Source organism: Antedon bifida, chromosome 10 (assembly GCF_963402885.1).
Source record: "Antedon bifida chromosome 10, ecAntBifi1.1, whole genome shotgun sequence".
Classification (NCBI taxonomy): domain Eukaryota; kingdom Metazoa; phylum Echinodermata; class Crinoidea; order Comatulida; family Antedonidae; genus Antedon; species Antedon bifida.
The window spans coordinates 8,908,013-8,925,901 of NC_136235.1; the positions used below are offsets into that span (position 1 = coordinate 8,908,013).

At 31.5% G+C, this 17,889-nt stretch overlaps 3 protein-coding genes across 5 annotated transcripts in view; 2 read left to right on the top strand and 1 right to left on the bottom strand.

Moving 5' to 3' along the window:
* Positions 1 to 15,335, bottom strand: part of LOC144853782 (uncharacterized) — a 48,762-nt gene extending 33,427 nt beyond the window's left edge. For all 3 annotated transcript variants that reach the window (XM_078711608.1, XM_078711607.1, XM_078711606.1), the window contains exon 1: positions 15,159 to 15,335. In XM_078711608.1, coding sequence (XP_078567734.1) covers positions 15,159 to 15,294 — 136 coding nt within the window. In that variant the 5' untranslated portion in view covers positions 15,295 to 15,335. The remainder of the gene's footprint in view (positions 1 to 15,158) is intronic.
* A 414-nt stretch (positions 15,336 to 15,749) lies between these two features.
* LOC144853796 (ubiquitin-like modifier-activating enzyme 6) overlaps positions 15,750 to 17,889 on the top strand; it is a 68,054-nt gene continuing 65,914 nt past the window's right edge. Inside the window, exons 1-3 of the mRNA XM_078711631.1 lie at positions 15,750 to 15,834; positions 16,698 to 16,761; positions 17,596 to 17,690. Of these exons, the coding sequence (XP_078567757.1) occupies positions 16,721 to 16,761; positions 17,596 to 17,690 (136 nt within the window). The 5' untranslated portion in view covers positions 15,750 to 15,834; positions 16,698 to 16,720. The remainder of the gene's footprint in view (positions 15,835 to 16,697; positions 16,762 to 17,595; positions 17,691 to 17,889) is intronic.
* Positions 16,207 to 16,569, top strand: LOC144853443 (uncharacterized). The gene has a single exon (XM_078711140.1). The coding sequence runs from the start codon at positions 16,207 to 16,209 to the stop codon at positions 16,567 to 16,569; it is 363 nt and encodes a 120-aa protein (XP_078567266.1).

Below are 17,889 nucleotides of genomic sequence, written 5' to 3' on the forward strand. Positions count from 1 at the left end.
TATTTATTAATTGCTTTCTGATTGCTGTATAAATTTATTTTTTAAACAATTTATTCATTAAAAAAATGTATTTCTTTTTATTTCACACGCATCAAGAATATGATCAGGATAATGATAATTAAGATTAGTGTGTTATTAATGATGACAATGTGCATTTTAGGGTCTAATATCAAATATATATTTGTTCCACGTAAAAAATGAATCTGATATCAAAATATTTTTATTTTAGTTGTATGTTGTACTTTTTCTGGGACTGGTCAAATTTTAAAAGTAAACATCTTAAGGCTATAACATCTGTGTAAAATGTTACTATTGACTTACAATATGTTGAACTGTGGTTGATGGAATGTGTACCAATTGTAAAGTAGTATGTAGCAATGTCTGGAATTGCCAACAATTTCATTACACTTTCTATTACTAATCATAAATTAGCTTGTTGTTTTTATCAGAAGGTCCAGTATAAAGAGATATAGCTGTGCTTTTATTATAGCCTAAGTAACAAACATGTCTGATACAAGAATCATTCTAAAAATGTCACCTAGTCACAGAAGAAAAGCTTCAAGTAAATTCAACAGCTTGATTGGACTTCATTTTGTTAATAATTAGTTTTAGATTTATATAGTATAATGTATAAACATATTTAAGTATTTGTTTCAAATCTGTCAACTTACAAGAAATCTACATAAATCATGTAGTTACCTGAATCACATTTATTATTGAAATTAAAATGATGATTAAAATTAATAATTATTAAAGTGATAATATTTTGTATAACTGTATTTTAATACTTATATATATACAGTTACACAGTATCACATTCAGCTCTATTAATAATGAAATGTAAAAAATAATAAAACAGCCGTCTGAATATTTAAAGCATATTTCTAGATGAAGTGTTTCACAATGCAGGAAAACATTAATGTTTCTGATGCTCAGTCAAGTGGAACAATCACGTGGTAGGGCGCGCCTTGTATCACATTAGTAATGAGACTATTCTGTGCCTTGGTCAATAGTCTCTTGAATACATTACTCAAACATTACTGCTGTATAGTAAGCTACGACTAGTACAATACTCAAATAATACATTACTGCTGTAAAAAGCTACTAGTACAATTGATTGCTATCTCCAAGTTAATAATACTGTATTCAGAAAACACTCTTGAAAAGTTGAAAAAAACAACTAATAGATGCTGGTAGCATTAAGAAAGGAACTCCATGTGAAAAGAAGATAAAACGATAATTATTATTAAGGAGATAATTCACAGAGAATATACAGTAAAAAGCATTTCTTTGTTCATTGCTTTTTTAAAATATTGTACTAGTAGTACAAAATTTAAAAATCATGTACCATTAATACGATGATAATTTTAATAGTAATTGACAATATGCACAAAACAGAAATTATTTAAGTATAGAAGAAAATCATGATTGCTATTTTCTGGTAGTTTAACTAAAAAAAAGTGCAGTATACTTCATAGTTTGCATATAGCAGTAATTAAAAAAACTGACAGTAACTATGGGCGATCCAGTGTCTACACTTGAGCAATTAGAACAATCTAGAAGATATCTCGAATGACAAACCAATGAGCCGTGACAAGAATTTCAATTTAGTATATTTGCTATATAAAAAATAACATAGTTGTGAAAACTACCACGAATGGAGATAGACTTGTTCATTAAACATTTCCTCATGTGGCTGGTCATGTTAATAAATAATTGATATTGACAATGTGAAAGACTTTGTCAGTACTAAAAAAAAACATTTGTGAATTACTAGCCTACAGAGAATTCCAGAATTGTAATAAAATGTATGTATTCATAATTTACTTTTCTAATCTAATGTGAAAAGATTAAATACATTGTTATAAATTAATATACTGTACATTACCAATATAAATTTGTGCTCAATGTGAAAGTGCGCTCAACGCTTGCGGTATTTTTCTCAGGGCAACGGACCGAATTTGAGTGCAATGTGAGAGTAGCTTAAAAGGGAACACCTCTATTAAGGGGACACTTTGTTGGTTCCGAAGATGTCCCCTTAATAGGAGTTCTAATGAAACTGTCATTAAAACAAGATGCAAATATGTGTCATAACTAACTATTCTGTATTATCCACATTTTATTTATATTAAACTACTCACATTAGCATTGCATACTTTATGAAATTTACAATGATGTAATTTTTATACGGCATTTGGATTTATGAAATAGAATAACTACTTATCATTCACGCAATATTATTTTAGTACTGTATATTGAAGTACACAGTACTACTATATACAATGAAACCATTTAGTGTACCCATGATACTTGTACGCTCCATTTTTTGTTTTTTTGCTTATCACTATGCCCATGTTGAACCCACAGCCCCTATTTTAAAAATTTATTTTTTATTTCATATGCATCCAACAGCGAGCAACTCGCCAATTACAAGATGGATACACTATTTTATAATTTATCATACTTATAAACTCATAAAGTCTCATTTGAGGCTTAGAGAGTGAAGTTGAAAAAGCCGTGAGTTACAACCCTGGCACTAGGTCAGGATTGAACTCTAGACCCTCGGATTGGAAGGCAACCACCAAGCTACAGCTCCATTATAGAACATCTCCCAACAAATGTAATGATATTTATCAAACATTGGTTCTGTACCATGATTTTCTAAACAAAAATCCTGATACTGTTTGATCAGTACACCACATGAATTTTATAATATCCAGATGTGTGTAATAATCGAATAAGTATTCTATTTTGTTTAAAATTACACAGTTTTTACTTTCAGACTGGGCTGATTATCACAAACTTCTAATTCAAGTTAGTGTCCCTGCAAATAGATAATCTTTAATATCATTCTGTACAGTGTTTTTGTACTAGGTCTTTTTGACATAAATCACTTTATTATTCCAATTCCATTTCTTTGCTAAAATAATATTTCTTGTTTATTATATAAATATATAGATAATTCACCAAAAAGAAAGTATAGTTAGATGCCAAAATATCTTCTTCTCACAATCCTGCTGCTATTAAAGATTGTTCTATCATAATCAAATGAGCAGGCCAACTTCCAAAAGGCACAAAAATGTCAAGGCTATAATATTGATTGTCATATCACTGATTTTATCTAGTCAACCAGTAAAATATTTTAAAACTTTATGAAATTATAGAGTAGGTATCAACTTAGGGTAAGTAATTTTGTTTCCAAATACATGCAATGAATGATTATAGGTTAAATGTGTATTTTTGACAGCTCTACTCAACAAGGTGGAACCTCATCAGGCTTTATAGCGAATAAAAATATTCTCCACAATCAACAAATACAAACATAAATAACTAGCCATTGAAATACTGTAGGAGAAAATAAAAATTCAAATAATATTTACTTTATTTTTATACATGAAGAAACATTAAGTTAAAGAATATGGAAGTAATACAGATGATGGATAAACCTAAATAAGCATTTGTGTATACAGTATGACAGTAATAAACAGAAACATATTTAGCATTAGACAACAAACAGAGTTATATAAACAAACTGTTGTAATATAGTCCATAATAATCATTTTTCCACCTTGAATTTGATGGATTTAATTTAATTTTCACATTAACACCTGCAAAATGTTAATATTACAACACAGGAAGCAATGAGGGATGAAGGTGTGAAAAGACCTGGCCTAGCAAAGTTGCATACAACATTACATTAATCAATACTTTCCAAACAGTAGGCAGATAAGTTTAAATTAAGTACAATAATGTTCTCACCTGAACTGTGAACTCTACATAAAAGTAATTATGGTAAACGCATTAATTTTGGCCATTCAATACAGTATAGAATTCCTCCTTTTGGACACCTCTATCCTCATAAAAATGAACCAGAGGAAATATACAAACACTATAACCAACCCCTAGTCAGAGGACATGGTTATTAAAGACACTATTTTGGGTTCATAGGGTTTTCATATAGCCACACTATCCCCATTAGCTATGCCTTTTCTCAGATATTTTACACTTGTTTAAATTTAAACAGATTTATGTTAAATGTCTTTTACAGTAAACCTTGGTTAAACAACAGGACCAATTTAAAATACACAAGTGGTCAGAATAAATTAAAATCATAATAACTTGACTGTCTTTAGATACTGTATTAATGCTAAAGTCTTTGACTTTAGCATTAATACAGTATCTAGAATAGGATGGTAATCTACTAAGTTATTAGTCTACTTGTACCAAACAGCAATATGCTTGTTAATTACAGCACTGAATTAAAGAAGAAAGGGCTATTATACACCGAACGTAGACAGAATCTAGACAATGACTCAACAGTATTAAGAATACGTGCTTTGTAGATTATTTTATAAGTATGTTAATTAAGGTTTATAAACAGAAACAGAATATTCATGAATTATCCAACAGTCAAATCAAGAACTCTCAATATTATTATACTCATGTATAAAATATTTTCGTCATAAATTATAGTTTATTTGCGTCAATAATCCTGCAAATTCTAACAGTCAAGTTATTATAAATATATTACAATATATTACAAATTCATTCAACTCATTAAATGTCTTTGGATAAATATTTATCTGTACATTTTGAGTAAATGCAGCTGAATAACTATATAATGTAATACAACTAGCCTATTATATGTCACTACATATCTTTTAAGATACTCATGATTAGGAGGCATGACAGCAGCTAGAGATCAGGAAATTCCATCAACAGATTTGAAGATTTATTTTTGCGCACATTTATAATAATTGTAGGCTAATCTGATTAAAATAAATGTTTGTTTATGAATGCAATGGACTAGACAATGATGACTTGTAATGTATATTTATTATGTTCAATAATCATGTTTAAATATTGTTTGTACTGGCAATCAGAGGGAATATTTTTTTGAGTTTTGTAAACATTTCTTGAGTCATGATTCACTGATAACATTATCTTAAAAGGCTCAAATATCTCATGTTTCCAAGGAAACCAATTAAAATGACAGTTATGTTTGAACATTCATGTCATTTTCTTGACAACTATGTCTGGTCGATCAGTCATTGGCTAATTTTAACATCCTATTGAAGATAGACAGACAGTTTCATGTAACTAACTAAAGATACAGTACATTGAATTTAATGTTCTGGATGTCTGTGCTCTTTATTAATACAGTATTTCAGATGAAAAATGTCTATTGTTCTTGTTTGCTTAAAAACAACAATTTTTTTGAACAGTGTAATACTTTTCTTGTTATAAATACTATTTTATGCTACAGTAGTATTCTATTGGTTCACTGGTTTCATTAGTATATTGTAACTTGCATGTTTTCGGAACACCTTTGATGTCTACTGCACACTTACAAAAAATGAAACCTATAAAGATAACATAATAACAGTTAACATGAAATTTAATATTAACTTTTCACACAAGAGAAATTTCTAGGTATAGGCAGACGACACTTTTTGCGAAAGTACTTTGTAAATAACCTAGATAAACAGAAGTTCAGTTCTTCTTTTGTGGAGACAGACAAAACATTATCTCAAAGTAAACAGTTTTTTGACATCACATTACAAATAATGAAATGTACATTATATCTGGTCATTACAGCTTCTGTAACTATTTTTGCTCCACAATCCCATAATTCTGATGTTCTATTTCAATTCCTACAGTTAAGTCTCTCTTGTTAAAAACTATCATTCATGAACTTTATTTAAAACATGGAATGATCAGAGGCCATATATAATGAAAAACGATATCATTAGATAATATGTATATATTGGACTTATAATAGTAATTTTTTTATTTTACTTCCTTATAACCAGGGAGTTGTTATTATCTATTATATAACACCTAAATAAATTCCTGTCATTTGATTGGACGATTGTGGGTCACATGGCGTGCAATAGTACGCACTATTAAACGATCGTTTAATAGTACTTTTTGAAACATTTTTGTGTACGAAAAAAAAAACGTTTCGCGGATGAAAAAAAATTTAGTACACAAATTACCCTATGATATGGCTCTGTACTGGGAAATACAACAGCGCCACCTGTCGTCTGGTCCCACCGCGAGATATGCAACAGCAGCAGATATTTGTGTACGATTTGGACATATATGTACTAATTTCATTCAAAAAGGCATTTAAATTAGCTTTAGATCGTTTTTAGGATTTTGATTAATTAATGGGGACATGCCTACAAGACGTGGAATTGTTGGAAAAACCATAATTAGCCTAGATAAGTTCCAATTGTCTGTCGAAGTTTTGCCTTTCAGCCAAGCTAGTACTAGTAGGCTACTAGGTCTAGCCTAGGCCATGCTCTATTAGGCTAGGCCTAGTCTAGGCGTTTTAGCCTTGCTAGGCCTAAGATTGTTTGGTCGTTTGTTGACATAATTAACACTAAAGTAGGTGTGTTTATAAAATCCATATAAATATAATATTTAATATAATATTAAAAACCAAATGTTACTGTTTTTAATCAATGTGAATGAAATGTAGGCCTTTGGCTAGAGCTACCTTACCTTATTTGATTCAAATGACAAGAATCTATTTAGATGTTATATAAAACAAATAATGAATGTTCTATATTCGTGTAATGGTACAAATAATGGCATTTGGTGAATGATGAAAGGTTAATATCAACTCGGCTGTCGCCTCGTTGATATATAACCTTTCATCATTCACCTCATGCCATTATTTGTACCATTACACTCATAAACATTCATTATTTGTATAATAAACAACTCCCTGTTATAACTGTATAATTTGCAATGAAAATGTATTCGTGCTAAATAAACAAGAAATCTACAGTAGATACCTATAATAAAAAGCATTTCATTTCAATAATGTTATCCTTTGAATAGGCGATTTAGCAGAAAATATGCGAGTATCAATCAAGAACACACATCACACCACAGTCATTAATTGAAGGATTGTTGCAAATGTCACATGTCAATAGTCATTTAATAGCAATATTGTCATAGTAGCCTACTGTAAATGAGGGAAAATGCCTTCCATAATTTCTTCTGTATTTTGCACCCGCAGTTCTAGATGACAAATATTCATTTATCCTTAAAGGCCGACGATGCGAAACAGGAGGAATTATTTATTAATTAATTGACAATCCTATTTTGTTTCTTCTTTCTAGCATCCTGCATGCTTTAAGGTATTGAGAATAGGCTTGATGTAACCATACCTCTGCCAGACTTGCATCCCATTGAGATCAGTTGCAATGTAATTAGTGCTGATTGGAACTGCAATTTGGCCGACCCTTTGAAATACTACTTTATGATAATGTAATCTTAATACAAAGGTTAAAGGTTGCATGTCATACAATTGATGTGCGTGAATGTGCTGCAATGATATACTCAAACAATTGCAATAACGATTGCTTATTGAGCATTTAAAGTACTTTTGGGTTTAGATGTCCTTAGTGTAGGTCCGGCATTGAACAATGAAATTAAACTGGGTGGAATGCCATAAATAAGCTTTTTGATAATAGTCTGGGGTAAGACGTCATCAACTAAAAATTGATTGGATTGATTTGGTATCCAAAGCCCATAGCCAGGCCTTTTATAGGGGTTTAAGGAAAAGGAGGTCAATTGAACTCTATGAATTCCCCGGCCCGGGCCACAGGCTTGGTGTCATCTGACTAGGGTACAGTATTGTGCACTTGTAATGTCTTCATTAACAGAATTATACTGTATTACAAATGTCACTGGGTAATAATAGGTTTGATGATTTGGAAAGATTAACAGGGTCACAGGAAAACTAAATTATCTTTTAAGGCACAATTTGTTAACAGTGACCCATGTAATAAACCTTTGCAATGAGCCATTAGCATCAGGATTAAAGTGAATATTACTGTGTTAATGTTAAAAGTAGCTCGCTTGTTTTTTTTATTGACAATGTAGTACACTTTTTCATTAATATGTACAGTAGTATCATACATTTGCATATTATAGTCTAGATACTTTTGTAGAGCACTTAGATGAAATATAGTCCTATATTTCTTTCAATACAATAAACTTTGTCACTAAATTGGCAAATATGTGGTTAATTGAGTTATGAGATGAAAGAAATTGTTAATAATGTGCTGATATATTTAACATGTTTTAGCTTAAAAAGGCAATTTTACTTTTAAATGCTTTAGCACTCGAGTATGAATACAGAATTCCATTTCAAAGAGAGCCTGCTATGATCTAAGTTGTGCTTGTCAAAAACCTCTGATGATCAAAAGCTTCAATTTATTATGCCAAATCTCATAACTCAATTGTGATTTCCTCAAATACCATTTAATTCCTTTCTCGAATACCAGTTCCAACTTGTTTAAGCTTTATCATCCCTGATCATAAAATTACTAAGGGTCTATTTCTGCTGAAAAAATAAAAATAATTGATTTTTCCTAAGTACCACAAACCACAGAATTGAACTCTTACGTAAAGCTATATTATTTGTAAAATAAACATTTACGCCAACTACCGTACCACATACAACAGAATAATGATGTTATATTAATAAGGGCATGTCTGCGACAAAGTTTGTTTCTTCTTTAGGTCTCTTTTGCCGTATACTGTATTTAATTCTTTATATCTACCATTGCAATTATCCAAAAAAATATTATTAGTAATGTATTTAATTCTGCCATAGCGATATACCTTAAATGCAGGCCTAATTTCTAGAGAAACGGTACTCATAGCGGAAATCAAAGAGGACACATCTCGACTCCGGAGTGGACTGCCGAATGTATCACTTCTTTAATAGCAGACCTAAGTATTTAATAATTATTTTTAAAAGTCAATTAATAATTGACTTTTATTTGAATAGCATTGGAAGAAAAAGACTGATGGTTTGCAGTTATAATTGTTTGTTTGATCTTTATTTTTAATTTAAAATATGTTTTTCCAGTCGATTGCTAGTACTGTACATAATGCAAAGGGTGGCACAAAGTAGAGGTGGAAATACGTTGTGTATTCACCGTGTAGGCCTACTGTATGTGATTCTGTATAATAAAAAATGCATTGTGATTTGTCAAATTTAGTACGATAATCCTTTAATAAAATTTGTAATATATATCCTGAGTTACATTGGCAAAGTAGGATCAGGGTCAAGCATTGCCCTGGCAAAGATACTGTACCTGAACCTTTGACAAATCATTACAGTGCTATTATGATATCGTAGAACTTGAACAAAAGCCAATAAATATGAATCGCTTATTCCTGTTGTTTTGAATATCTAAACCAACAGGTCATGTCTCTGTTTCAAACAGAAGACTTGCATGCCTGTTATTTAGCCAAATTCTGCTGAAAAAGTCCCCAAAAACGGTTTTTAAGAAACTGGATTTAGTAATTTGTTCCAACAAGAATGATCATAACCATTGGAATCAATGGGTGGTCGTCGACAAAAATCGTTAAGATGATTACTTAAAATGCAATGGGTTCTGGTTGTCAATTCCAACGTTACTACAGTGTAATTGACTTAGATCAGCAGTTGTCAATCAAATAACTGTTCTTTTGCGTAGCAGCTTGCACAGTAATAACCGGTTAAATAGCGCTCTAACACACTAACAAATTTATGGGGTGTTTTTAACCGTTATTTTCAGACTGCAATTTAACCAGTTACTGAAAATTTGTCCTGTTTCTGCTGCCAAGAAATTGGGGTTAATTTATTGCCACTGAGAGAGTGACTTAATTCACTTACAGTAAAAATGTCTGGTATGAATATTATTTATTTATTTATATATTCTGCAGGCACTTTTAAAGTGGTACAGTAATTGGAAATATAACAAACATAAAAGTAAGGACAAAGTATAATCAAAATTATAAAAATATACATACAAAAACTTAGTTTAAATGTTGCTTATTAATTGTATTTTGGAATTTATCAACATATTTTTAAAGTTAATTTTTAATTCATTCGGAAGTTCATTTCAACTTTTAGATGAACAATAAGTTTTTTTGCCTTAACAAACATTCCAGGTGGGGACAACTAAATCGTTATGGCTTTGGCTTTGTGTGCCTTTAGAATGGGTAGTATTATTAAAAGTCAATTGATATGCAGATATATACTATAAAATAATAATTTATATTATAAATATGACAGGCATAAAGAAACTATAATACCGACTCATACAGTACTTGTAATATTTTTCTTGATGCAGACCCTTACAATTATAAATATACCATACTTTAAAAATATATATTCATAAAAAACAAATTTTAAAATGGTATTTCATGAACAAAGCAATTCTCCACTACAGTACTGTATATTAATTCTCCTTCATTGTCTACAGAACTCCCTTGTCAACTGTTGGTGTTTGATGTAATCTTAAATTCAATGAACACAGCTTTAATTACATAGTCATAAGTAACCTCAGGTGAGTTTAGTCTTAACACTGGATTGATTACATAATGACTGATTGGATTTTCTTAATTACAACATTTTGCAATAGTAGCTATTTAAATAGAAATAAAGAAAATGTACTATAAACCAAACGTCACTGAAGTGCAGCGACCCAGTGTGAAACTATAATCAACCAAATATTGATTAATGCTCATTTGCTGACAATTCACTAAAAATTGCCAATAATGTTTAATTATGTTTAAAAATTGGGGCTAAACTGTAATCTTATATTCAAGAAAACAACCTGGGCAGTGAAAGGTAAGAGGGAATAGGAAGCAAATCCTTCAATTGTTAAATGATCTTTCAACGAGCAGCAGGGATTCCACCAATAGCACGCAAGTGATGGCCGATAAAAAGACTCAACATATCATAGCATTTATAATAATAATAACATGTTATACTGTATTGTATACATGTAAAACAATGAATGATAGTTAGTTTCTGAAAGCACACCTGAAAATAAATTATAGTACTATATAACAACACAGAAAAAAATTTTTTTTCATACAATCACCCTCATACTGCAGCTGACTACCGTAAGATTGCTTCATATCATTTAAATCTGTTTAAGGCACACCCATGTAATGTATTCAATAAGTTTGTATTGATTATGGTAGGATTGGTTTGTGCATATTTTTAACCACTCTGAATAAATTATGATTATGAGGATTCAGGTAAGTCTATTTCGAACAGGTAATTCTATTTCGAACAGATAAGTCTATTTTGTGCCTAGCTTACCTGGATAAACCGACATACACTGTACTGTAGGCCTTTTCCTCTTCGAGGGGAGAACATAATTTGAAAAAGATTACAATTTTTAGGATTTCCCTCCAAGCCAGTGGTATCATCTGTGAACTGTGCCCTGAGGTGGGCAGCAACGCCCATACATACCCCACCATTTCAATATTGGTTTGTGTCATTTTGATCTTAAAATTAGATTCTACTAGAAACATCTTATTTTTTCAAATTTGTAGTTGTTTATCATCGTTTACTGTACATCTCTATGAAATTAGTGGTTTTAAATGGTAATTATTGTATGTCAGACATATTTACTGTAGCTGAATTAATGTAGGAGACAATTAACAGAGAATGTCAACTTTGCCACGCAATCGAATAGTCTCGAACATATTGTGTTGTAGCAGTCAGAATGATTCATCGCTTATGTTAAAAAGCAACAATTTTTTTCATTAAGAATATTAAATACAGTACAGAAAGTGAATTACAGTCTCACTCAACAATCTGTGTTTAATCATTAGAATAAAGATGTTGTAGTTTTCAAACACTGTATATGAGACAGTATAGTTATTAAATAAAAAGAGTTGTTAACATGCTTGCCTTCCAATCCCAAGCTCCCAGTTCAATCCTGACCGGGTCCAGGGTTAAATTCTGACCTGGTTCAGGGTTCAATCCTGACCTGGTCCAGGGTTCAACCAGACTCATGTTTCTTTCTCAGACTTAGGGTAGGGTTTGTTATCTAACGCAAGGTGTATGGTGTTCAATGGTAATCAATGGCGTTAAAAGTCAAGGTGTTCAGACACAACGATCAACATTCCAGTGCCTTGCATAAAACGCTCCGATTCTTAGGTCTATTAAGCAGATAGAACTAGGCATACATTTATGACAAACGCATTACAGTTTACATTGTAAAGTTTTTTTTTGCTATTTTTATTTATACAATGTTACCTTCAAAATATACTGATTTGTTCTTACTACTTGCAGAATTGCATTCTAATTCAAAATAATTTCAAACATAATTATTACACGGACAATTATCTGAATAATGTATTTAATTTATGAAAATATCATATTGCTGACACCAACTGTAAGCTTACTGTTCTTTAAAATTGAAAACATGATAGTTTGATGTTTAGCTATCTTGATGTACAGGTATACTGTTGGCCTGCTAACCGTGGTCGTTTCTTTTCATTGGTTAAGGTTAAAATCACTGTTGCCTCACTGGATTAGCGTTATTAAATCTACCCTCTCCTGGCGCGGTGTAACAGCCCCTAACGCTAATCCGCATACTAGTTCATACACAAAAATACCTTAACGCTGTGAGTCTGAACATACCCTTAGTTTTTGAGCATGATATTTTATATTTATCCATCCATCCTGTAAAAATATTGATGTTTGAAATGATGTCATTAAAACAAAGAGAATACTGTATGTTCTTTTTAATTCAAAAAAAACAAAAAAGGGAGGAAAAACAAACAAAAAATTAATTAAATTAAAAACATCAAGCACATTTGAGAAAAAATTGTAATTCATTAAATTAAAAAAAGATTTGTTATTCTTCATTATTTCATAATCCTCATTATCATCTGGATCTAATGTTCTGTAATTAATATTCATTATAGGTATATCCTTGTTATGATGATAATCATATTTTAAATCCTTGAGTCAGCTCTTTATAGACCTCATCAAACAAATTCATCAACAAGAAGTCAACAAAAACTATGTCATGGATCACTTGTCCTTGTGCTTTCTTTATGCAATATTTGTGATTGAAAAACACATTTTGTTTATAACAATAACATGCTATTGTTATATTCAGTTGGGATTGATTATTACCATACAGACTCAGTTGTAAGCCCAACCTACTTGTACACAATGTCATGTTTGACAGACCCCTATGACCAAATACAGTAATAACTAGAAGGGCACTCGAAGAGTACATACCTCCGCCTATTAGTATAATTCTCCTACTGTACATAGGATTTCCTCTGACATTTAAAAAAAATTGTTGGGTCTTCTTAACTGTGTCAATGTCATTAGGCTAATTGCACTACAACCTTTGTGAATGTGAGTTTGGCGTAATATATCCATTCTTACACAGTTGAAGTCACTGGTTCAAATCCTGATGAGGACATTTGTTTTTTTTATCATCCTTATTATTTTTTGTATATTTTACAGGGGGGATCCAGCATTGTAGGTTAGGGGGCGCTAAAGATCTGAATATTGATTTGATGTTATATTGAGTAGCTTGCAAGCAGAGCGAGCAACTGGTGGCAACCCGGTCAGTGTGTCCCCTAAAGCCTGTTTAGCCCCCGCCTAAAATCCGCCCCTGTTTTATTATTATTTTTTATCATTAATAATATTTTTTTATTTAATTTTTTTCATTTTTTACTATGAACCTAACGTTACTGCTTAGTAATACAGCAGATCGCCGGCTTTTGAAGATTGTCTGCTATTTTTTTAAAATAGCAGGTCTGAAAATAATCATAAAAAGTGGTCCAGAATTGGGACCCTAGTCAGGATTGCCACCAAAATTAAATTGAGTGGTCCTTGACCACATATCCATCAGTGGTCAATCACAATCTGTCAATAACTTTTTATGTAATCCTGCTAACAAACAAACAAGCACACACGATGGACTACAAGTTATGCAACACTTAGGAGTGTGCTAATGCATGAGATAGATTGCTAGAATATATTTCTATATTGGGTTATAATATCTCCATGGGCTTATATTCATGTCAATAATAGCAATCATATCAATCAATGTCAAACCATAATTTTGAACAGTTAGATGTTTAAATCTTTTGTTATTTGTGTTTAAGGTCACACCTGATCATTTTGCTTTGTATTGTGTCTCAGTATCCGGTAGTAGACACCAACTCGCAATTCAGTTAGCTCCTTTTGTGGTGGATAATCAAGTTAGTTTAAACTGTGGTGTAAAGCGATGTTTGTAACGGCCAATTTGTCATGCACAATTGTGAGCATCAAGATCTGTAAACAAAAGGCTCACCAAACTGTACCTATCCTACTGTATTTATTGACTTTTATCATGTACAACACTAAATAGTATTACCTTTAAATTAATTTACACACAAAGATAGAGATGCAAATTTCATTTAAAATTTATAAAATTTGCATACTTAAATGAACATCTGTTCATCATAATTAATTTGAAAAAAAGTCTTAAATATATAATATGGGTTCTTAAATATAGTTTGTATAATAATTATGTAAAATAATAAATATTAATAAATTATTTATTATTATTATTATTCAGTAATAATATGATTATTATGAATTGTTTAATAGTAATCATTAATTTTATATACACGATAAAGTTGTTTCAAATACTACCCAACATTACTGTTTTCAGTGAAGCGCATCCATGGGTTTTTGTGGCCAGATACTAACAGATGTTAATGTGGTTGGGCGTGGTTTCAGTATAATTTATTCAGAAAATTTTTTGACTGAAACAAAAATTTATTTTCTTTCAATACCTAAAAAGTAAATTACGAAATTATATAAAAAAAAATGTTCTAAAAGTATTTTTTTTAGACATTATTTTATTAAATATTAATGGAAAAAATAAATGAAAACATGTTGAAAAATATGGTAACAAGACCTCTGCATAATTGAACATTGTAGTAGGCGGTATATTAAGATAATTTTCTTTAGGCCATCATTTTAAGGCGCATACAGTAAATGATGTTCAAATGAGCGTAGACGTATTCCACGGAAAATGAGTAGGTATCGGGTTTTTCTCCTGTTTTACAATTACATAATTCCTGTTTTAGTTCTAATATCTGGACAGAGGGTTTCAACTACACAAAATGATACTGATGTAATCTTTAGCTTTAAATTTTTAACAAGATTACAAATATTCCAAATATGACAAGAAGAAATATGGTCAATGAAGGGATCTTTCTACTTGCTCTACTCAGATTAATAGTAATTAATATATCTCGATCATGAGATTCATTCATATGCTAGCAAAATATTATAAAAGTATCTCCCAACAAAATGAACTTACCTTTAGAGATTTCTTCTAAAGATAAAGCGATGTATTCCTCTGAAAGAGGTTCACCGATTACAATAAGAGCAGAGTATTTTAAATCTGGAAATCCTCCAGAAACAGATCCAATGTTTGCGTCAGGTGAGCAAGCCATGTTTCTACATACACACCATAAACACGACTGATTTGTACAGTAAAAATCTCACGCCTTCAATGAATTAAAAATATAGGCGGGGCTAAGACAGTCCGTCGTCTGCTCGTTGTCGTTCCGTGTATTTTCTAATCACTATTTATCAATAGTTCTTTATTTAAATAAATAACATTTTCGAAGTAATTATTTATATTTAAATAAGTAATTAAAAATGTTTTGTATAAATATATTTAATTTGAATTAATTACCTAATAATAATTTAACATTTATATATTACATTAGTTGATGATTTAAAAAAATTAAACTCAATGTATTGGTACAGAGAGTTCATTTGATTAGATAGAATTATTGCGAAAAAAGGAGTTGTTTCAACAAAGAGCCAATCAGAATAGTTGTAGTATTAGTCTTCGGCAATGTGATTAATCAGTAAAGAGGAAATTCCCTTCCCTGAACTTCGATCTTTCTCGCTCGATAACTCTCTGCTTGCGAGAGTAAAAATTGCTTGCCTGAGCTATAATAAATTGTCATTTACCTAGTAGTAAGGTAATTGCTTATTTCATTTAAATACCCGACATTATGTATAATTAATTATTGACATTTTTAGTATAGGCCTAGCTAGTAGGCCTACTAGAGGCTAGGCCTAGTAGTAGGCCTATTAGGGCCCTACACTCTACAGGCCTAGCAGAGTAGGAGCATAGCCTACTACTAGGCCTAGTAGTAGTACTAGGCCCTAGCTAGGCCTAGACCTGGGCTAGCTAGCTCGCTCGCCAGCTAGTAGGGTAGGCTAGGCTATGAAAACGCTCATTATGTTTTTAGAAATTCTAATAATACTAGCCTAATACTAACATTCGAAACTGTCACTGAAGCTCTAGATAGTGGTGAAGATGTGGATATCGTATACCTTGATTAGGCTATATGAAGGCGTTCGATAGCGTTCCACATCGAAGACTAATTCACAAGCTGATAGGCTATGGAATATCTGGTAAGACTATAAATTGGATAGCTGAGTTTCTGGCAGGAAGAACACAGAAAGTAATTGTAAGAAATACAACATCCAAGCCGGTAGATGTAGTGAGTGGAGTCCCACAAGGATCAGTCCTTGGCCCAATCCTATTCATCCTCTTCATAAACGATCTTCCAGATAAAATTATCAGCGCAGACTTTAACATGTTTGCAGATGATGCAAAGATTATAAAGACCATCAAAGAAAAATCGGATTCAAGAAAACTTCAAATTGATCTTGATAGGGCTCAGGAATGGTCAGGAATGGCCAGCTAGATTGTATTATGATTGAGGCCTTTTTTCTTTCTCGACCTAATCAATATTGGTATAATTGTTTTATAATATTACTCACTACCTAGCTGCATTCCTTGTAGATTGATTTTATTTGATTATTTTACTAATAGGCTTAACCACAGATAGAAACAAGATGGCATCGTCAGCTGATGAAATTGATGACTCTCTTTACAGGTGTGTATGTTACTTTTGCTGGTTTTTAGACAATTTAAGTTTAATATTAACTGTGTGTACCCGGTATTACCAGGTATAAACAAATGATGTTGAACTGTGTATACACGGTGTACGGGGTATGGGGGAAAAACAATTATTTAATCATATTTGCCTATAATATTTAGCACCGTCTATTGTTTTTCGATAAACTTGAAGATATTTGCAATTCACTATTTGTTTGTAAAAATTTGTATTTCAACTTGCACCCTCTAGCACATTAAATTCAAATCAATTCCATCAAATCATTTTGACCTTGGAAAGTTGTATTATTAGCTATAATGGTGCAAAAACATCCCCATAGGGCAATATCATTAGAGTGAGTGAGTGGCCGAGCGGTTAAGACAGTGGAACCGTAATCACGTAGCCATAACATCGGCAGGGGTTCGAGGCTCACTCACTCCATGGTTCTGGTGGTAGAACGAGTCTTCTCGGATAAGGACTATAAACCGTAGGTCCAGTGTACACAACTTGCTCGTGTGCACTTTAAAGAACCTAGTACATCTTTCGAGACGAGTAGCGGGTTACCCCGGTGTATTAGTACATCACAGCCACTGATCACCAACTGGGCCCTCTGGGAGATCAGTCTTTGACTGAAGAGGTCACCCAGTATAAAGATAAAACAAACAAACAAACATCATGTTCATAATATTCCGCCAAAACAAATTCTAAAATAATCGTTACTTTTTCTATAACATTAATTTTTTTTAAATAAATGTAATTTTTATTTATTTATTTATTTTAAAAATTAAAACATAAATTTGTAATACTAATAAGTAATATGTCTTTTCTTGCCAGTCGTCAACGTTACATGCTTGGTGATCAAGCAATGAAAAAGATGGCACATTCACATGTTTTTTTGAGTGGCCTAGGAGGTCTTGGTGTTGAAATAGGTGAGGTTATATTTAGCATGCATGTTTTTGAATGACTAGGAGGTCATGGAGGTGCTTAAATAGGTTAGGTTTTATTACTTGTTATGAGAGATGAACATAGGAAAATTATTTTTCTATTTGATTATTGTTTATTTCAAGTTTAGATTATGCTATCAATACCAATACCATTCTGAATTATCTAATGATCAATTAAATATTT

Bases quoted from the DNA above. Each gene is read 5' to 3' on its own strand.
- LOC144853443 (XM_078711140.1), top strand. From the start codon at position 16,207: ATGAAGGCGTTCGATAGCGTTCCACATCGAAGACTAATTCACAAGCTG.